Genomic DNA, 15,734 nt, shown 5'->3' with positions numbered 1-15,734 from the left:
GCTCTCCCCCCCCCCCAAAAAAAAACACTAAACCACCCTGAGAGAGCGTGCATAATAATGCACTGATAAAGCCACTTGCCCTCTTTCAGCACAGCGGGCCACAACTGTTGGAGGGATACTCCTTCTGCTTCCCCACTGGTTAAGAAGACTGCACTTACCGAGCTGGGGCTGGAGTGCCGCCTAACTTTTGGAGACTCTTTGCCAGTGGAGGAGGACTTAAAGTTAATGCAAGCATTGTTCTCTGAATGCACCCTCTTTACTTGATTAGCGGGTTTCTCAAATGGGTCAAAGGTGCTCTGCGTCCTCTGAACCCTGACTTTTTTATCCTCAGGAATTGTGTCCAGGGGTTTGATCACTGAATCCATTCCCTGGCAGTTCCGTGTAGACATCTTTGTGACACATATCTAGGAAAAAAGAAAGAAAGAAAGAAATTCAGAACTACCCACTTGAAGCTTTAATATCATGAAACACGTGATTTATTATTCTAGAGAGCCTGCTAATTTCCATTTCAGAAAATGCTCAGAAAGTCCGCATTCTGAAAGCTATACCAGCTTAAATCCCAGTATGAAAAAATTCCTCATAATTATTCCACTTCTACTCATTTAGGGCAGACACTAAAAATGTTATCCATAAAATGGGAAGATTAAGGTTTAGGGTACTAGTTCCCTAATGTGGTTCTTGAACCCTGTCACACATTTTACCACCTGCCCGCAAGTGCAATGATTCTGAATCATTAGGAAGTTGGACAACTTGCCTTAATAATAATAATTTTTTAAAAATCAGTTGAGCTAAATCAGATGGGTGTTTTAACTGATGGGTCATCATGGAAGCAGCTAACACAGCTAGAGAAAAAGATCACCATGTATTTCAAAAGTAAATCTGTCCCATCCGAAGTTCATCTCCAAACTGGAATATAAAACTTGTGCATATAAAAGAGCTAATGGTTAGAGATGTTGAAAAATTGAAAACAGTATTTTTTCTAATACCAAAACTAATGAATATAAAGAAATAATACCGTAAAAGAGAAACACTGAATAACGCTCATTTCAAAATCCACAAGACCCCTATTTGCTTCCCAACTTCCCTCATTCTCTGGCCCTGCCTGCCCCACTCTTGCATTTTATTTTAGTCTCTGACTTTTGCCCCATTGTTTTCTACTCTACGTTCTCAGCCTTTCATTCTTCCTATACTCTGGAGACTATGTTGTTCTTATTAAATAATTTTATGGCACCTCGCTTGTCTGTGAAGTTAGGTAAACTTTATTGTTCTCTCTAGAGAAAAGGTAATTCTGAAATTGCTTTTAAAGTTTTTTCTTGCTCTGAAGTTTTCATATCTTTATTTTTAAAAGCAGGAAAACAGGGCGCCTGGGTGGCTCAGTCATTAAGCGTCTGCCTTCAGCTCAGGTCATGATCCCAGGGTCCTGGGATCGAGTCCCACATCGGGCTCCCTCCTCGGGGGGAAGCCTGCTTCTCCCTCTCCCCCTCCTGCTGCTTGTGTTCCTGCTCTCGCTATCTCTGTCTCTGTCAAATAAATAAGTAAAATCTTTAAAAAAAAAATAAAAAATAAAAAATAAAAGCAGGAAAACAGAAGAAAATCCCATATTGTTAAAATAAAAATATAAAGTATCTGAGTGTTATGTATAGGATGATTCCACATGAGGAATACATGTATCTACTACGTGTTTGGATATAGATACGGATATATATATACAGACACACAGAAACAGACATAGACATAAATATTTATATGTGTATGTATGAGCACAGTGAAAGGAATAGAAGAAAACACACCAAACTGTTAACATAAGATACCTCCAGACATGTGGAATTGAATTGGTAAAGGGTAAGATTACTAACTTTTTATATGCCCTGTATTGTTTGAATTGTATAATAAACATGTCTGATAATGTAATTTTTTAAAACTGCTAGAGCAGGAAAGTACATATAATTAAATTATGCCCTTCCTTAAAAATTTTTAAACAAACAAACAAAAAAAGTTTAATTAAATCTTGGGGTGCCTGGGTGTCTCAGTTGGTTGTCTCCCTTTGGCTCAGGTCATGATCCCAGCGTCCTGCATCAGGCCCCTGCTCAGTAGGGGAGTCTGCTTCTCCCTCTCCCTCTGCTTCCCCCCAACCACTCCTGCTCTCTGTCTCTGTGAAACAAATAAATAAAATCTTAAAAAAAAAAAAAAATAAATCTTAAGCATCAGCTCTGTCCCAAGAGTATGACTCAACTGCAAAGCACAGGGTGAATTTTAATTAAGTCAAGTGAGAAGGATATCATCATACTTTTTAGCAAACCACAATACTGTTGAAGGTGTCTTGAAAAGATTTAAGGCAGATTCCTCTACCCATGATCAAAAACTAACAATTTATCACAAGTAGATGAGATGCACTCAATATTTTTAAGGATTTATGTTTTCTTCTTAAGGATGTGATAGTAAGAGGCAATAGATGTGATGTGGATGTGAAACCACCCACATCACTGAGGCAAGTAGATTATAATAATGTATAAACACATGGGCCGGAGAAGTCAACAGACCCCAAGTATAAGAAACACAAAAAGAAAAAACATGAAGGCACATCAAAATCAAATTGCTTAAAACCAGTGATAAAGAGAATACCTTAAAAAGGAGCCAGAAGGGATTTATCATTCCAATTTTAGTATATGTGCTGCCAAAGTGAGCACGGAGCCAGAGGGATTTAAAAGATAAGTATGAGAGTAAATATCTAGAAACTAAATAATACAAAAGGAGAATTAGAAAGTATCTTGAACTAAATGAAAATAACACAAAATATCAAAATGGTAGAATATAGCTAAAGTAGTACTTCAATTGGAGAAAATCTATAGTACTAAATGCATATAGTAGAAAAGAAGAAAGGTCTCCAAGCAATGTGATTATACCTTAAAATACCAAAAAAAAAAAAAAAAAAGAAGAGCAACTGAAACTCAAAATAAGGAGAAGAATGAAAATAATGAATAAATATCAGAAGGTAAATACATGAGGGGCGCCTGGGTGGCTCAGTTGGTTAAGCGAATGCCTTCGGCTCAGGTCATGATCCTGGAGTCCCGGGATCGAGTCCCGCATTGGCCTCCCTGCTCGGCAGGGAGTCTGCTTCTCCCTCTGACCCTACTTCCTTTTGTGCTCTCTTTCTCACTCTCTTTCTCAAATAAATAAAATAAAATCTTTAAAAACAAACAAATAAACAAACAAAAAGAATGTAAATACATGAAATAGAAAATAGAAAGCAATAAAGAAAATCAATGAAACCAAAAGCTGGTTGGTTCGTTTTCAGAGAGGATTTTTTAAAAAATAAATAAACAAACCTCTAGCCAGACTGATAAGGACAAAATATAAAAACAAATACTGCCAATATCAGAAATTGGAGAGGCGTGATATCACTACAGACCTACAGATAATTATGAACAACTTTATGCCAATAAATTCAGCAACTTAGATGAAACAAATTCCTTGAAGGACAAAAACTACCAAAGCTCACTCCAGAAGAAACAGATAAACTAAATAAATCTATGTCTATTAAAGAAATTAAATCTGTAGCCAAAAACCTTTCAACAAAGAAAAAGCGAGGGTTAGGCGACACTACTGGCAAAGTAAACCATACAATTAAGGAAGGAATAACACCCAATTCTACAGAAACTCTTAAAAAAAAAATTAAAGAGGCAAGAATACTTTCCAACTTATTATATGAAACAAGCATCATTCCAACCCTATAACCAGACAAAAATATTATAAAAAAATTACAGACTGATTGCTCTCATGAATATAGATGTAGAAATCATTGGCACACTTCTAATAAATTTAATCCAATAGTACGCAAAAAGGATAATAAATCATGAAAAAGTAGAATTAATCCCAGGAAGGTGAGGTGGGCTTAACATTCAAAAATGTGTAGGTTACCATTTTAGGGGCGCCTGGGTGGCTCAGCTGGTTAAGCGTCTCTTGATTTCAGCTCAGGTCATATCTCAGGGTTGTGAGATCAAGCCCACATTGGGCTCCGCACTGGGTGTGGAGCCTGCTTGAGATTCTCTCTCTCCCTCTCCCTTTGCCCCTCCCCCCACTCCCATTCACGAGCACTCTCTCTCTCTCTAAACACACACACACACACACACACACAATGTGTAGTTTACCATTTTAATAAAGAACGGTAGGAAGTCTCTAAAATGGTTCCCAGTGATGGCCACTTCCAGGTATTCACACTCTCATTTAGTCCTTGAATGTGGGCTACTTTTGGACTTGTATCCAATAAATAGGATATGACAGAAATCATGGAATATCACTTCAGAGAAATAATAATAAAAAGACTGAGCTTCTGTATAGGTACTCTTTCCCTCTCTCTCAGATCACTTAGCCCTAAGGAAGGCCAGCTGCTATGCCATGAGGCAGCCCTGTCAAGAGGCACATGTGCAGAAAGACTGGGGCCTGAAAACACCAAAATGATCTGTGCTTTCAAGTATAACCACAGCTCTGGCCTACTCCTTGATCAAAACTTCAGAGAGACCCTGAGCCAGAGACATCCAGCTAAGGAGTACCTGAATTCTAGACCCACAGAAAATGTTAGATAAACCATGTTTGTTCTTTCAAGATGTTAAGATTTGGGATAATTTTTGCAACGATGTGGATGGAACTGGAGGGTATTATGTTGAGTGAAATAAGTCAAACAGAGAAAGACATGTATAATATGATCTCACTGATATGAGGAATTCTTAATCTCAGGAAACAAACTGAGGGTTGCTGGAGTGGGGGGTGGGGTGGGAGGGATGGGGTGACTGGGTGATAGACACTGGGGAGGGTATGTGCTCTGGTAAGCGCTGTGAATTGTGCAAGACTGTTGAATCTCAGATCTGTACCTCTGAAACAAATAATGCAATATATGTTAAGAAAAAAAAAAGAAGAAGAAGAAGGTAGCGGAGGGGAAAAATGAAGTGGGGGAAATTGGAGGGGTGGACGAACCATGAGAGACGATGGACTCTGAAAAACAAACTGAGGGTTCTAGAGGGGAGGGGGGTGGGAGGATGGTTTAGCCTGGTGGTGGGTATTGAGGAGGGCACATTCTGCATGGAGCACTAGGTGTTATGCACAAACAATGAATCATGGAACACTTCATCTAGAACTAATGATGTAATGTATGGGGATTAACATAAGAATAAAAAAATAAATATAAAAAAAAGATTTGGGATAATTTGTTATGCAGCAATAAATGACTAATACATAGATATTTTTAATCATATGATCATCTCAATAGACTCAGAAAAAGCATCTGACAAAATCCAGTACCCATTTATGATAAAAACTCAACCAATTAAAAATAGAAACACAGAATGGCTAAAATTAACAACACAAGAAACAACAGGTGTTGGCGAGGATGTGGAGAATAAGGAACTTTTGTGCACTGTTGGTGGGAATGCAAACTGGTGAAGCCACTCTGGAAAACAGCACGAGGTTCCTCAAAAAATTAAAAATAGGGCGCCTGGGTGGCTCAGTTGGTTAAGCAACTGCCTTTGGCTCAGATCATGATCCTGGAGTCCCGGGATCGAGTCCCTCATCGGGTTCCCTGCTCGGCAGGGAGTCTGCTTCTCCCTCTGACCCTTCCCCCTCTCATTTGCCCTCTCTCTCCATTCTCACTCTCTCAAATAAATAATAAATAAAATCTTAAAAAAAAAAAGTTAAAATTAGAAATACCTTATCATCCAGCAATCACACTACTGGGTATTTACCCAAAGAATACAAAAACACTAATTCAAAGGGATACATGGACCCCTGTGTTTATAGCAGCATTATTTACAATAGCCAAGATATGGAAGCAGCCCAAGTGCCCACTGATAGGTAAATGGATAAAGAAAATGTGGTATATATATACACTGGAATATTACTCAGCCATAAAAAAGAATGAAATCTTGTCATGTTCAACAACATGGACAGAGCTAGAGAGTATAATACTAAATGAAGTAAGTCAGAGAAAGACAAATACTGTATGATTTCACTCATATGGGGAATTTAAGAAATAAAACAAACAAGCAATGAAAAAAATAAGAGAGACAAATCAAGAAACAGACTCTTAACTATAGAGAACAAACTGATGGTTACCAGAGGGGAGGTGGGTGGGGGTATGGGTGAAATAGGTGATGGGGATTAAGGAGTGCACTTGTGGTGATGAGCACAGGGTGATGTATAGAAGTGCTGAATTACTATACTGTACACTTGAAACTAATATAACATTGTACGTTAACTAACTGAAATTAAAATAAAAACTTTTAAAAAAATAGAAAATTTCCTCAAGCTGATTAAAAGGTATCTACAAAAAAAGTAGAGTGACATAAAAGTTAATGGTGAGAAATTGAAAACCTTCTCCTACGAACAGGAACAAATCAAGATGTCCACTCTAATCTGATTTAACATTGTATTATACATTCTAGACAATGCCACAAGGCAGGAGAAAAGAAATAATAAGCATCTACACTGGAAAGGAAGAAGTAAAGCTGATTTTATTCACAGAAGATATTATCATCCATGTAGAAAATCCAGTGAAATCTACAGAAAAAAACCCACTAGAATTAATAAATAAGTTATCAAGGGTGCAAGACAGAAGATCAATAAACAAAAGCATTTCTATTTCTAGATACTAGCAACAATTAGAAATTTAAATTAAAAAAACAATTTATGAAAAATAAATAAAATAAAAAACAATTCACAACAATGTTAAATATTTAATGATAATTCTGACCAAATATGCGCAAGATCTATACACAGGAACTACAAAACATGGCTGAGAGAAGTGAAACCTAAAGAAAAAAGAAAAAAAAAGAAAGAAAGAAACCAATTCATAGGTCTTTTCAATTTACTGTGACACTTTTGGGAAGAAGCTAATCTCTGTTTCAGCCATAAAATATTACTAGTTTCTTAATTTAAAAGAAGATTTACATATGCATATATAAATCAAATGAGGTAATAAATGTATATAAAATGATAATATAAAAAGGTGCATATGTGGACTGAACTGATACATGGATAATGGGAAAATAGCGACCATATCTGGACTACAACTCTATCCTTGAAAATAGTACCAGGAAGCAGAGCGCCACAGAAACATCTCTTAGTTTTGCAAAGGAGAATATGGAGCTAACTCTACATTCCATTTAACCCTACATTCTATTTCTTATTCAAGGTCTTTAAACCGTCTTAGTAAAATATATTTTATCAGATAGAATATTGGTTTTTCTCTATATTTATAGAAAATATGTGTGAAAAACTTTTTCTAGATACATGGGGGAAATTTAACGATGCAGTATAAATCCGTAACACATGTACACCAACACAGCTACAGCAAAAAATATTAGCAAGGGCTAAATGACAAATGTCACTTCAACGTGTCAGCAGAGGAAAGAAGAGCTGTAAGGGCACCATCAAAGCGGAAAGAATGAACTTAATTCTTAACGAGTTCACAAAATCACATAAACCCATATAAACCTTTCATTTGCCGTTCTTTGTGCTAACAGTTCTGGCAAAACTAAGACTCGCAAAGTTATCTGTTAAGTTTTGGAGACAGATGTACCCTACCTAACTGGATATTTGGATAAATCCTCTGAATCTGTACAATTTAAACAAGAGATATTCTTACAGAATGTACTGCTTATGTCTTTCCTCTTGCTTTATATTAAGGGCCCTACACTTACATGTTCAGTCAGGTCACCTCTCATTTCACAGACCTGACTATAGCACACTTGATAATTGTAAAAATCAGTGTGAACTACGCACTGTGGAAAACCAGCTTCTCTAAAGTGTTCTACCATTAAGGCAGAAGAGTGGCAGTCTTTTCCTAATGTTGAAGGGAAAGAGTATTTCAACAAAATTTCCTAAACTTTAAATATTTCCCACAAACATTCTTAAGCACTTCACATTTATCATTTTGCCCTCTACTAACAAACAACAAAATACAAGCAGAAAACTATCATGAACATAAAACAAACTTCTTGGAAATAGCATACTTATATGGAAACATGCCTATGGTTGTGATTTTCTTTGCTACATTCACAACATATTTCTTGATAGTTAGTTCCTACTTCATATGATCATTTTAAAACGTATCTGTAGGCCACAGTGGTTTGCAGAGTACCACGCTTTCCGGGTACTCTGCAAATACACATTTGCAGAGCACATTTGAGACTCAGAATCTTCTTACCCAGTTCCATGCAGGCAACAAGGTTGTCCACATTACTGCACCCTTTTCCTACCGTGCCTCGCTCAGTGCCTGGCCCACCAGAAAGCTCATTAAGGTTCTGTCAAATTAATGTATCAGATGTGAGAAAGTTCGTTCAAATAAGCAGTCTTCTTGCTGTTGCTAAAAGGACTGAAGCTCTGAAACATTTCTTACCCAAAAGCTACTGTCAAAAAGATAGCAGTCTTGACGCAAAAAATAATAAACATACATATCTGTGCATAAAATACTAGCAACAAAAGTTTTTTTGTTTTTGTTTGTTTGTTTTTTTTTTAACGACAAGCTCCTTGTAATAGGCAGAATTCTAAAACGACACCTCATGTCCCTCGCCTTTGGAAGGCAGCGATGCTCATGACTATACCCCAACGCAAATTTCTCACCTTTGAATAATCCCCTCCCCTTTGAGTGTGAATACGATGAGATATCACTCCCATGATTATATTCTGTGATGTGGCAAATGGGTGATTATCCTGAGTGGGCCTGACCCAACCAAGGCGAGCTTTTTAAAAGCAGAGCGTTTCCTTCAGCTAGTCGCAGGAGAAAAGGAGAGATGTGATCTGGGTAGCCTGGAAGAAAGCAAACATGTCATGCTGTGAACTGAAATGGGGGCCACATGGCACAGCACTGGGCGAGCTGAGAGTGCTCATTGGCTGACAGCTAGCAGGAAAATGGGGACGATGGTCCTTTTGCAACCACAGGAAAATTACTTCTGCCAACAACTAGTGAGCTGCTCAAGAGGATCCTGAGCCCCAGGTAAGAACCACAACCATGCCCAACATCTTGATTTCGAGTGAGCCTGAGTGCAGAGAAACCAGCTGTGCTGTGCCTGGACTGCTACAGAAACGGAGCTAAGAAGCTAGTAAGTTTGTGGTAATACGTTACACAGCGATAGAAAACTAATATGCTCACTTTACTGGAATTGCTTGAAGTACTTGGACATTTGAGCAGAATGTTCTTAGGAACATGTTGCAGATACCACTTTCTGAATTTGATATACTACTGTATCCGATCCAGGAAAAAGTCAGTGACGAATCTTAGGACCATCATCAATAAATGACCATATATTGAGAGCTTTCTCCATCAGCATTATAAAGCCCACAAACAAGTTCTCTACATAATTAAGGTTATACACAATTAATGCTGGTCTCCACATTGCCTGGGGTTTATGTGAATAATACCATTATCAGCACCTGCTTTGTGCATGTATCTTCATCCAGGAAAGTAATCTATACTTGAATTTTCCACATAGGACAGAATGACTATTCTGGAAAAGTTTCAGGTTTCCAATATTTGGGACAAACAACTTAAACACTATCTAGCCAGCTCTGTTAACCACAAGCAGAACAGAAAGAAGCATCCAGGCCCTTCATAAAGATACAGGGAGCCGGCCTTGTTGACCTCATGAGCATGTCAGGCAACTCACCCTGCAGACCCCAAAAAGATGGAGGGGTTGGGTCCAGAGAAAGATGCGGGCCAGATGAAGGAAGAATAGTACTAATTCCCCTGAGAAAGCTGCAATTTCTGGCAGCTTGAAGAATAAATTTATTGAAGAACCCAGGGCACATGAGGAGAAGGGTGAGCACACTGGAGTCCTAGCAATGAAAGAGGGTTCTAGAAGTCAGGCGCTACTCCCCAGTGCCCAAGTCTTCATCTGATTCCTTCTACCAGCCTGCTAGCAACATAAATAAACATTCCCCCTACCCAAATAGAATCTCTTCCCACAACAAAATGCTTATGCTCAGTGCAGTAGAGAGTCTTGAAGACACATAAAATCTGATACTATAATAAAACTAAAGGACAGAAGCATGATATGTCAAACTGGGAAAAGGTTATGGGTAACCTTTTCCCATAACCTCAAAAAGGCAGATTTTTCCAACCACCAAACAGTAGCTCTTAGATGCATTACTAACTTTCATGTGTACCTCTAGAGCCCAGATTTTGGTCTATGTTCCAATTCTCCACTATGAAAAAAGAGGAATCTTTGAAAGGTAATCTGATTCCAGTTCATGAGGCAGAGAACACAAAACAGCTGTGAAATATCCAGCTGTTACCAGAAAACTAGGCTCTTTTAAAAAATGTCAGGGGGCAATGCTAGAAGGGACAAAGGAGTGCCTATAGGGATTCCTAATAGCCAAACTGTGATTATGTATTTAGGCATCACAAGGAAAATAAAATTACGGTTAAATGAAAAAAGCTGAGTTAGGGAAAGACCATTATGATTTTAAAAGAGAAAAGTTAATATAAAGGGCAAAAGGCAGTTATGAAATAAAAGAAGCATGAACATAATAGGATATGGTTGGTTTTAATCCATGGAACTGCATTAAATAAGGAGGAAGGCAACTAGTGCTAAAAAAACTAGGAACTGTACCCAAAGCAGGAATGGCTGTTCAGGGCCTTAAGAGAGCCCACGCAGCACAAGTGTAGGAAGGGCAGCAACAAGGACATGCTCTAATACCAGGGCAGGTCAATATAACACAATAACAGACTGAAGAGTATGCCATGTTGCCTAAGCAATGTTTTACAAAGAACATGCCCAGTGGAGAGAAACCAGATCACAAAGAAAACTTCTATGAAACCAAGGCAGGAGGCATTTTTTGGAAATGAGTTAAATTTTAATAACTGAGTGAAATTTAACCCTTAAAAAAAAAAAAAAACCCAACTGACTGCTTACCAGTGGCGCAGATCTGAATCACTGTGGAAAAAGCAACCAAGACCCCAACAGTCAACAACTCAGATTCTGTAAGCCCAGCAGTTCTGAGAAGCCACTGGTTTGTGGATCTGTAAAGATTACACAACCCCAAGAAGATTCAAAAAATATTACTGAAACCCCTGCAAATAATTTAAATAAGTAGATCTATAACCCTAGGTTATAAGGTATACAAAGACACATAGAAATAATAATAAACTTAATTAAACCCACAATGTTGGTGTTTTAAATAGGATGAGTGTAAGTACAGTAATATAATTTGCAATAATCATATTTGTGCTTGTTTTCTTTATTTGTGTCATCTTCAATTTCCTTCATTAATGTCTTGTTTTTAGAGTATAGGTCTTTCACCTCCTTGGCTAAATTTATTCCTAGCTATTTTATTCTTTTTTTGATGCAAATGTAAATGGAACTGTTTCCTTAAATTCTCCTTCCGATAGTTATTAGTATATAGGAACACATTTCTGTGTGTTGATTTTGTATCCTGCAACTTTAATAAATTCATTTTTTAGTTTTAATAGATTTCTGGTGGAGGGTTTAGGATTTTCAGTAAGTAGTATGTCATCTGCAAATAATGACAGTTTTACTTCTTCCTTTCCAATTCGGATGTGTTTTCTTTCTTTTTCTTGCATAATTGCTACAGCCAGGACTTCCAATACTATGTTCAATAAAAGTGGCAAAAGTGGGCATCCTTGTCTTGTTTCTGATCTTAAAAGAAAAGCTTTCAGCTTTTCACCACTGAGTATGATGTTAGCCGTGGGTCTGTCATGTATAGCTTTTATTACGCTGAGGTACATTCCCTCTATGCCCACTTTGTTGAGAGTTTTTATCTTAAGTGGGTGTGGAATTTTGTCAAATGCTTTTCCTGCAGCTGCTGAGATGATCATATGATTTTTATCCTTTGTTTTCTTAATGCGACAGATCTGTTTCAACAGGCAAGAACAAAAGTGGAAACAAATGGGAGTATATCAAACTAAAAAGCTATTGCCCATTGAAGGAAACCATAAACAAACAAAAAGGCAACCTACTAAATGGGAGAAGATATTTGCAAGTGATATATCCGATAAGAGGTTCAATCCAAAATATATCTCTATAGAACTCATACAACTCAATTAAAAAAAAAAATCTGAATAAAAAATGGGTAGAAGACCTGAATAAACACTTTTCTAAAGAAGACATAGAAATGGTCCACAGGTACATGAAAATGCAAATCAAAATCACAATGAGATATCACCTCCCCCCATCAGAAAGGTTAGTATATTAAAAAGACAAGAAATAACAAGTGTTGGTGAGGATGTGTAGAAAAGGGAATTCTCATGCACTGTCGGTGAAAATGTAAATTTGTGAAGCCACTATGGAAAACAGTTTGGAGGTACCTTAAAAAATTAAAAGTAGAAATACCATATGATCCAGCAATTCCACTTCTAGGTATTAGTCCAAAGAAAACAAAAACACTAATCCAAAAAGACATCTGCACACCATTACATCAAAGCATTATTTAGCCAAGAGAGGGAAACAACCTAAATGCCCATCAACAGATGAGTGAATAAAAAAGATGTTTTATAGATATAGTGTATATAAATATTATGGAATATTACTCAGCCATATAAAAGAATGAAATCTTGCCATCTGCAACATGAGTGGACCTAGAGGATATGATGCTAAGTGAAATTCAGACAAAGACAAACACTGTATGTTTTCACTTATATGTGGAATCTAAAAAACAAAACAAACAAATGAAACAGAAACAGATTCATAGATACAAAAAACAAACTGATGGTTGCCAGAAGGGAAGGTGTGGCGGATGGATGAAATAGGTAAAGGGAACTAAGAGGTACAATCTTTCAGTTATAAAATAAATAAGACATGGAGATGTTCAGCATAGGGAATATAGTCAATAATATTGTAGCAACTTTGTATGGTGACAGATGGTAACTAGACTATTATGGTGACCATTCTGTAGTATATATAAATATCAAATCACTCTATCATACACCTGAAACTAATACAATATTATATGCCAATTATTCTTCAGTTTAAAGAAAAGACCCTTCTCAAAAATTATCTTTGCTCAGAAGCCTTTGTTGATTAAATCCCACTCACCACTTAGTTTGCTCCAGTATTTTGTGTACCTGGGACTATAATTATTCTTTTTGTGATACTTTAACCTCAACAACTTGACTGTCTCCTCCAGTTGGCAAAGACTGTGTTTCTTATTTATTTTATAGCAACCCCCCCCCCTCCCCCAGCCAAGAGCACCTTCTCCTTCAAATCTCCACTTGAAGGGTCTAGGAAAGGTTTTTTACTAATTTACAGAAAGTAAGGGCTTTACATAGATTAAGAGTGGTTTTCTCAAATGATAGGGTCAGAAGAAAACACTTTTGGTACCTCTTCCCAAAGCCAATCACAGGAAATAGCTGGGCTATCAGTACTGCCTGAAAATAACAGACATTCCAATATTAACGGGAGTGAGGCTGTGTCTTTTTATGACTGCACTTTTGTTCCTTGTGCCTGTTGTTTGGAAACTAAAGTGATAAAATTTATATAAGCAGGGATGTCTCATGGTACTTGAAGGCAGATAAAAAAGAAGCAATCATCACAAATACCAAAATAAACTTGTGGGGTTTTTTTTCCAGTAAATTCAATAGAACCTAGAATTCAAACAAGGTTAGAGATGCACCCACATATGTGGGTGTTCATCTGAATCAATTATTTTGATTCACTCATCATTAACAGGAGTCTGTACATTAGCTGGCGGACTCAAAACTCAGTAAAAATTGTTAGAAATTAAAATAGTGTTGGAAGCTCCAGAAGTCACAGTTTGACCTACGATTTTAGCTTGGAGCTATGGAAAATCCAGACAATTGTCTACCAAACTCACAGCAGTGGATTTGAAAGAGCACAACTTAATTCAGTTAAGGTTGGCATTCATTTCAAGTGAATTCATTCAAGCTGAAAATTGTCCCTTTGAATCAACCATTTTCTGGTGATCGGCATTTTACTGAGTTCATGGTGCGATCTTCTCCACTTCTTCACCCCACACTCTTCATGAAGACAGACACCAGAGAAAGAACTAGCTTAAAGGACTCTACGATGACCCACAGCAAATATGCATGATGAGTCAGGCAGTAAGCTAAGTCATGGTCTTTTGACATTCATGGAAGAAATATCCATGACCGGTCCAATACAAAGCTGGCGAATATAATTAAGCAAAAATCTTGATACTGCAACAACTCTTATGTTTGTTTTTCCCCTCATCCATTACCCTGTGAGGGTCTGATAGGTTTCTCCTACTCAGTGTCTCCTCTCAGAATCTGCTCCCAGTAAAAAAACCCATCATCAGTCATCTACAAGCTTTTGAACACTTAGAATGTAAATGCAATATATGTTAAGAAAAAAAAAAAAGAAGAAGGTAGCGGGAGGGGAAGAATGAAGCGGGGGAAATCGGAGGGGTAGACGAACCATGAGAGACGATGGACTCTGAAAAACAAACAGGGTTCTAGAGGGGAGAGGGGTGGGAGGATGGGTTAGCCTGGTGGTGGGTATTGAGGAGGGCACATTCTGCATGGAGCACTGGGTGTTATGCACAAACAATGAATCATGGAACACTTCATCTAAAACTAATGATGTAATGTATGGGGATTAACATAAGAATGAATGAATGAATGAATAAATAAATAAATAAATAAATAAATAAACAGTTAGAATGTAACCTGTCCCAGAATTATCTGAACTTCAAGCATTATAGAATAGAAAGCTTCATTCCTTTTAAAAAGAATTTCAGGAAAAAAAAAAAAAAGAATTTCAGGTATGGGTGCGTAGGTGGGCAAGGTATTCTGGTGGGGGTGAGGGTGAGGGGGTGGAGTAGGAGGAATTCCTAATGCTTCTGGCATCATAACCCATGACAGCTTCCTTCATCCTTAACCTCAACTTGCAAGATCTAAAAGTATGCTCCCTCTCTTTGCTTGTGGCCTTCTTTTTCTCGTGTGCGTGCGTGTGTGTGTGCATGCGCACAAAGGTGGCAGTGTGAATGGTTACACGGAGCAAAGATATGGGATGTGTTATCTCTACGTACATAAAGGGATATATGCATGGGTGTATTTTTACTTACAGCTATGTTTTACCGGAACCAAGATCTTTTTGGTTTTTTTTAAGGTTTTATTTATTTATTTGACAGAGACACAGAGAGAGGGAACACAAGCAGGGAGAGTGGGAGAGGGAGAAGCAGGCTTCCCGCTGAGCAGGGAGCCCGACGTGGGGCTCGAACCCAGGACTCTGGGATCATGACCCTAGCTGAAGGCAGACGCCCAACGACTGAGCCACCCAGGCGCCCCCGGAACCAAGATCTTGCCTAAAATCACCTTCAGAACATTAGCTATAATCCAGGCAAAGCCTCCTGTCCGCATATGTCATGTAAGAGACTAAGAACAAGTCACTTACACTCTCTGCATCTCAGTCTTCTCATCTGTAAAATGAGAGAGCTGGAGTAAATAGCTCTTAAGATCTTTTACAGCTTGACTCTCCTATTATGAACCTGAGGCAGCAGCTGACAGCCGGTAAATGATTTTATTTTATTTTACTTATTTTTTTTTTAATTTTTGTGAAGATTTTATTTATGTATTTGAGAGGGAGAGACTGAGAGAGAGAGCACATGAGAGAGGAGAGGGTCGGGAGGGTCAGAGGGAGAAGCACACTCCCTGCTGAGCAGGGAGCCCGATGCGGGACTCGATCCCAGGACTCCAGGATCATGACCCGAGCCGAAGGCAGTCGCCCAACCAACTGAGCCACCCAGGC

The 15,734-nt window shown here is 38.0% G+C and overlaps 1 protein-coding gene across 4 annotated transcripts in view; it reads right to left on the bottom strand.

Moving 5' to 3' along the window:
• The window catches only part of CDK14 (cyclin dependent kinase 14), a 548,800-nt gene that overhangs the window by 414,037 nt on the left and 119,029 nt on the right, over window positions 1-15,734 (bottom strand). For all 4 annotated transcript variants that reach the window (XM_035020525.1, XM_035020522.1, XM_035020524.1 and 1 more), the window contains exon 3: window positions 159-404. In XM_035020525.1, the coding sequence (XP_034876416.1) occupies window positions 159-404 (246 nt within the window). The remainder of the gene's footprint in view (window positions 1-158; window positions 405-15,734) is intronic.

This window comes from Mirounga leonina, unplaced genomic scaffold (genome assembly GCF_011800145.1).
Source record: "Mirounga leonina isolate KUSES-001 unplaced genomic scaffold, KU_Mleo_1.0 Mir_174, whole genome shotgun sequence".
NCBI classification, from domain to species: domain Eukaryota; kingdom Metazoa; phylum Chordata; class Mammalia; order Carnivora; family Phocidae; genus Mirounga; species Mirounga leonina.
Note: the sequence above shows the minus strand (reverse complement) of the source record. Positions and strands in the feature narration are given on the sequence as shown.